The sequence below is a fragment of the Etheostoma cragini genome, chromosome 4 (genome assembly GCF_013103735.1).
Source record: "Etheostoma cragini isolate CJK2018 chromosome 4, CSU_Ecrag_1.0, whole genome shotgun sequence".
Lineage (NCBI taxonomy): Eukaryota > Metazoa > Chordata > Actinopteri > Perciformes > Percidae > Etheostoma > Etheostoma cragini.
This window is the reverse complement of record NC_048410.1, coordinates 1,063,700-1,070,831: the sequence shown is the minus strand read 5'-3', so window position 1 is coordinate 1,070,831 and position 7,132 is coordinate 1,063,700. Positions and strand designations below refer to the sequence as shown.

General features: G+C 40.5%; 1 protein-coding gene across 1 annotated transcript in view; it reads left to right on the top strand.

Moving 5' to 3' along the window:
* Positions 1-1,595: 1,595 nt before the first annotated feature.
* LOC117943375 (V-set and immunoglobulin domain-containing protein 1-like) overlaps positions 1,596-7,132 on the top strand; it is a 140,546-nt gene continuing 135,009 nt past the window's right edge. The window contains exon 1 of the mRNA XM_034869458.1: positions 1,596-2,046. Coding sequence (XP_034725349.1) covers positions 1,974-2,046 — 73 coding nt within the window. The 5' untranslated portion in view covers positions 1,596-1,973. The remainder of the gene's footprint in view (positions 2,047-7,132) is intronic.

Sequence of the window (7,132 nt, the reverse complement as noted above, 5' to 3'; positions counted from 1 at the left end):
CTCTCTCTCTCTCTCTCTCTCTCTCTCTCTCTCTCTCTCTCTCTCTCTCTCTCTCTCTCCCTTTCCAAACCAACCATTTCATTGAGAACAAAATTAAGAAGCAGTGGCTGAAGTTATGGGATGCACATCTGAACTACTTACAGTATGTTCTTTCCTCATATTTATTACGAATTATTTTTATTAAAAATGTTTCTATAGGCTACCAGTTAATTACATGTCTTCTATTATATGTAGTGAAGTATATGCGGGAATAGTTTACAGGGACCTTTAATTTGAAATGCATGACCCGCGACGTGTTTACATAGTAGAAGAAGAACTAGGCTGGAGGAAACATGGCCGCCGATTTTGACTTTTTAATGATTTTTCCCACGCCAACGACAGCATTGGCTGTAAGTTTTAGTATTAGCTGTTCTGATGTTAATGCAGCTTTATAATGTGTGAATGGGCAGTTAGCACATTATTCATGTGTTGGATAGTTAAAGATAGTTTAGTAGGATAGCTACTTGCTGTACAAGAGACTCTCCTTGTCTTTCTTTAAGTTTTTACTCGTCACTTTCAGCTGCCTGAAGCTAATAAAAGGAGCAAGGCGCTCATCGTCCTGGCTCGTGAATTTGAGTTTTTCTTTCTGTTAAACTGTGTCAACGTACTGGACGTGCATAACACACAGGGAGAACAGTACAGTATCATTTCTAAAAAGGAGCAAAGAACAAAAATTCAGACAGAACAATCAATCCATAACAAAGGAATAATTTAAAGTGCAGGACAGGTGACAGGTGAGTAACTGTCCTGGATAGGCTCTATGATATATTAATAACTATTAATAACGCAGAATAAATTAATAAACAGGAACGTAAAAACTTTTTGGAAGTTGGTCTGTTTTAAGGTCCATCCAATATATGGATCTTAAAACAGACCAACTTCCAAAAACAGTCTCTGGAAATTCAGTTTTGAATCATCAGGACAGTGTTGCCAGATCTCGTGTGACAAATACGCAACCAGGCCTGTGAAAACAAGCCCAAAACAAGCGACTTTTTTTACGGAGCCCCCCGAAGATCCTGGAAAATAAAAATAAACTGTGTGCACGGTTTTACACTCCGTGTGGAAAGATTGGTAACACACATGGTACAGTTTATTTATTTTCTCCCCCTGAGCTTCAGGGCAATGACCACAGGAGGGAGTTAAACCACCTTTTAACATTATTTAACATTAGAAAACTGATGGGATATCACATATAGACTTTTTACACTTATTTTGATTTTGAGTTGTTCCCATGAATCCATTCTTTTCCTCCATTCTCTTTCTCCCAGTCTTTGTTATACTTCTTCCCGTATTTCACCCACTTTATCCCGGGCATTTATTCCTCCAAAAACTCCTACGGACCAGTCACTATCAGTGGCTACCATAGCCCGTTAATATTAATCAATGATATACAGTCAATGGTCGCTACTCGCGCATTTACCTAACCAGAAAAAAAACAGACTGCCCTGCTCTGCCTCTGATTGGCTGGTACTCGTTGCCATTTCGGTCAGAGCCAATAAAAAGCAGGAAGTGGGCGGGACATAACGCTGCTGTCTCCAGTGTGTATGGGGAAAGGGGCGGGACCAAGGGAACAGGCAAGACAAACTCCTCCGTTAAATAACATCTTGATAATATCTGCTTGACAACCTAATATAGAGCTGGGAACAAGCCCAAATAAGCAACTACACTTTAGTAACAAGCCCCAAAAAACCGCGACCCGAAAAACAAGCCCAAAGTCGCTTATAACAAGCGGACTTGGCAACACTGGACAGGAGTAACTCCAGTAAGACGACACAAGATGGCGGCAGAGCCTCACCTCCCCCCGCTGCTGCTGCTGGGCAGGAACGAGCTCCGAGGAGGGTTGGAGGCTGAAACCGAAAGTAAAAACCTGAATAACGGGTCGCCATTTCTTTTAAGAAGAGCTCCGTCTTTGTTCCAGTAATTAATCGACAAATATGAATCATCTAGTGGATCTGCTGTGTTTGTGTCTTCTGTGTTTGACCGGGAAAACACTTTGTGATAAAAACGGTAAGAAGGACTAACTTTGTGATATATAAAGACGAGTGAGAGACGGACCGGGTGTTGTCTCGTCATAAGATAAAGATCACCAGAAGGCTCTATGTGGACTAATATAGGCCTACTCCATATTAGCGTCAATAACACACAGGCAGAACCATATTGTTGTATATCTAAGTTCTTCACAGTTTGGCGTTCCGTCAGTTTATGGGCGGGAGGAAACCGGAAACCCCAAGTTGGGGTTTGTGAAAGAAAAGGTAGACTACTTAAAGCAAAAGTTCAAATAGGCAATGCAGTCAAATCTTTAGTTTTGAAAGACTTACTTTTAGTATTTTAACATTTACTTATAATACTACTTAAAGTATTACAACTAAAAACAAAAACTCAATTTTTTAGTTTAATGGTCTCTGAGATGTAGCAGAGTAGAAGTAGAAAGAGGCAGGAAAAGAGAAGTAGGCCTACCTCCATTTTGTACTTAAAGCCCATGTTGCAAGTTAACCACCACTTTTGAGTATGGGTACATACAGTACTCAAGATATCTGTATCATGTTTAAAAATATCTCCAAATAGTGTTAAATGCCTGTTTTTGGTAGTTTTTGGTGTTAGCTGGCTTTTTTATCGCAATTTGATGATGAAGTCACGGAAGGGAGAGAAGCCTCAATCTAGCACTAAAAGTATGGCAACTGAATGGGGTGAGGAAGAGGTGGAAAGAACCACTAATAACCTGTGCGATGACCCGCAGCCATATAATTTTGAACCTGTGAGACGTGAGAGGGCAAATGAAGAATTTCCGAGGACCGATGGCCATCCAATTAAATACGTGGTCCGAGGAGAATGAGTGGAGAGTTGGTGAAATGTCCTGGTGAGTTGCTGGAGATAGCTAGCGTTAGCTAGTCTACGTACAGCAGTGCATACAATAACTTTTTTTTTCTTCTTTTTTTTTTACTGACAGTGAATAGCACCGAGTGAAAGTCAACGTTTTCTTTATATCGAGTGACAGTGATCAAGTCATTAGTTCAGATAACTACTGGTAAAGTTATCTAGAAATAGAAGGCATCATGCTAGCTTTGGACTAACTTGCCAGTCCCAGCTGAAAATGATCCCTAATTAAATCTTTCACCCCGCGTTGTAAACGCATTTCTGATAACATAGTACACGTTTTGATGGCAGCCTACTGGCTCCAGTAACAACATATTTTCCTAGTGTTTATTTCTAAGCGTTTACCTCTTCCGCCGGTGAAACTGTCCGCTAGTCTGTGTCGCTGTGTTTGGCAGGTGCTTGTGTGGGCAGTGCCGTCCCATGGAAACTGCAGTGGAGAGCTTGTGCTGTAGGGAAGTGGGTGCGTTTTGGTCGCTGGTCGAGGAGCTCACCCCCCCACCAGCAGATTTAACATGCCTCACACAGCATCCAGGATTTGAGGCATGCTGCCTGAATCCGTTTGTACTGAAGATTGCTTACACACATTTCAGGCAGGATCATGGTCCCCTTCAAGCCAGCACGCATGAGTATGTTAATTGTTTCCTTGCATTATTTTTACACTGAGTCCTATGAACCAACTTAAAAAATTATAAGTGACTAGATATGTGTAGCATAGACAATAAACATGAAAAACAGAAATAAAAGGAAGTTTCCAACATACTTATCCCTAGGCAATACCGATACACTGCATACAGGCAGGCTATACGCTGGGCATATGGAGTTCTTGGCAGGCATATCAGGAAGCCTCTACCCTCTTGTCTGGTTTCAGCCATCAGGCAACAATTTCACAGTGATAATGAGACCTATCATGGTTTTCAATGGCCTTGTTTGGATGAAAGTTAAAGAACATATTGGCATGTACAACATGAATAAAATTAATTATTTAGTCATGCTTGTTCTGTTGTGATTGCTCAACAGCCCTTAAAATATAATACAATACACAGAACACATGAATTCCAATTAAAACTGTTTATTAGTTACTCCTGTGTGAAAATCAGAATACCAGTAGACAAGGCACCACCAGGTACAATTACTGGTAAATTAGGTTGAATTAAATTTCATGCAAACAAAAATAAAAGAACCACAGCACACAGACACAGCCCAAGACATGCAGCATGCAGAACCCCATGCCAATATTGATTGGTAAAAGAAGCTCAAATCTATGCATGGTCAAGCCACAAAAACCTGTATGGAAATGAGGACCTCTGCTGAAATGTTAAATTTGTTAACAATCATACTACAGAAGACATACCGTCTCACTCTCTCTGCGCGTGCATACACATTACACACACACCCAGCCCTAGTATTTACAAAGACAAAAAAAGGAATGATTTCATGCAAATAAAGTATATAAAAAGAAAAAGAACATGCAGCATGCAGAAAACCACCACCAAATGAAATAAGGAAGGGATAGAATTACTACAATTAAAACAAATACTCACAACTAAATGATTGGACCTGTCTGGGAAAAAAAAAATTCTAATTAGATTTCTTATAGCGTGACTGCTGGTCTAGATAGAGGCTGACAGCCTCCTCCTTGTGAATTTGTTGGAATGATTTGGCGATGGGGACAGGTGCACAGGCTGACAGATTGGCGCTGACCTCTTGAAGAGCAACGGGTGAGTTTTTGTAGCTCTCCTGAAGGGCCTTGATCAATGACATTGCATATCCTGCAGACATAATGATAAAATACTGTATAAAGGTCACTGTCACTCATCACAGATGTCCCATGCGCCATGTGAAAATATGATAGAACTTCATGACACTGCTTACCGTATGAGGCCTTCTGTTTGATGGGTTGCACTATGTAGGCACCTTTTCTGAACCGTGGATAGCGCACACAATACTTCTTGCTTCCATCAATTCTTCGCGCTGTCTCTCTGTGTGCATTAAAGTTGTAATGCAACGCCGCTAAGAGAAGCCTACAGAATAACAAATTTGAGAACACCTTAGAAAAAATCTTGTGTTTTTATGATAAAATACATAGCACATAGATAAAATGCATAGCACTGACCTACTATACATGCCCAGGTATGAAAACCCAGTGTGTTTGGGTGCTAAGTGCAGGATGAGGGAGTGGAAGGCTTCGAGGGCGAATGTCTGGTGCTGTGGAGAGAGCTGTCTAACATCCTTAAGTAAGGAAGTCTTTGTGACAAGACTTTCCAGCTTCACCGCTCCCGTTGAGCCTGCATAGACCAAGATAATTAGGAACACAGACATACAAATAGACCGATTTTGCGGCTGTACATAGTAATGTGTTTTACAGTATTAAATAACATGTAACTTATAGTTTGGAAAATACAGCACTATTAGAATCCTATTTTTTTTAATTATTATGTTGTTTTACTGTAGCTAATCTCACTCTTCTCGCCATACTGTGTACTGTACCTGGTTCCAGCCACTCTTTATTGCGTTGATCCCCCTCCAGAGGGGGATGAGCGCAACTGGAGAAGGCAGGGGTGTCATGCTCATGGATGTCCTGAACATGATTGATTAAGCTTCTCCATTTGGCTTCCATCACAGCTGGGTTGCCATCTGGGGTTGAGGCTGCAGTCCAGTACAGGTGGTTGACAATGGCTGGCCTCCACAACAGTAGTTGGTCACACTGTCTGTCTTTTGAGGCAGTATCCAAAGCCTTCCCCAGACCTGGTTTACAACAAAGGTTATTAATTGAAATGCCTTAACAAAAACTGCTTAACCTCTTGGACGAACATTTCCCGTCCACGGGAAATAAACTCGCCATTTTTCGGAAGTGCTGACTTCTTTCATAAATTGTAAGCATTAAACCGTCATAAACACGCTCATGCCATACATCATTTGAAAGCTTAAAGTCTCCTGATTCCATCGAGCCCACACACGAAGCAATAAGGTGATTCACAACGGTGATAATCATGTTCTGAAGTAAAGAAAGACAGAAAGATTTGAGTGTAATCGAGTGTGTGTTTCCTACCTGTCTCCTCGTGTCTTTAATCACAGCGGTAAAAGATCGCCAAAAACCTTAGTTTCCTGCATCGAAAACACCCTAAGGTATTAGAATATCCAAGCCTTGTAATCCATAATTATCTGGTCCCTTCACAATCTTGTAGTTTCAGCCCAAGTTTTGACATAGAGAAATCTAGATGTGCATCATTTCTTGGTTTCTATTGTGTGTATCTTTTCCCGTGTGCACGCTACAGAGAAACCAAATACACCGTTACATTCTCTGGCTTGTGCAGTTTGCAATGAACGTTGTTCCCAGCCAATAGCATCAGTCTATCTCAAGATACCCCCAAGCTAAGCCAATGAAATCTCACACGCCCCATTGGGCCCACGTGGGAAAGATTGACAGTGGAGACCACGAATTAGAAGATAAGGTCATAAAACTGGCATCCCTGTGTAGCCAATAAGAAGACGAGTTGATTGATATTAAACATGGCCAACAAAAACTATTCCTGTGGTCTCTTACAGCTGTCTGAAGGCAAAAATATGGCCTTCTGATGGCATTTCACCATTTCATAAAATTATGATTACTTATTTCTATAAATCTATGTATGTACTTCTTTCAGACATATCTGTGAGTGATGTGGATGTGTTTTTGTATTTCAGAAGTTTTGTATTTAGCACTTTTTTGGCTTTTTTAGAAATAAGAAATAAGACAAACGCACAGACATATCTGTAGAAATACATTCATATAAAATCCATTTTATAAGTCTTTTCTTTTCTGGATTTTTTCTGTTCTGAGTTGAGACATGTGGCCAGGGTACTATTTTAGTATATAGCCCATATGATATGCTTACAGTAGTGCTTTTTATTAATTTTTCAGATGATTTACTTGGACGGAAATAGAAATTCTGTGTTCTAACCTGTTTAGCTCTGTGTCAGTAAGGCCTAGTGTCACACTGCCACTAGAAACAACAAGTTGAGAGTGTTAACTTCCCAATGACCTCAGGGTCATCCCAGAGGGCCAAAGCATGTGGAAACTGCAGCACTTTTTTAAGGGTAAAAATTTAGGCGAGAAAAACATATATTTTCAAGTGTTACTGAACAGGTTAAAAAGGTTCCAACTAGGGATGAGCCGAATACTCGGCTAAAACGAGTATCCGGTACGGATAAAGCACTTTTGCCGAGTACAAGTTTCATA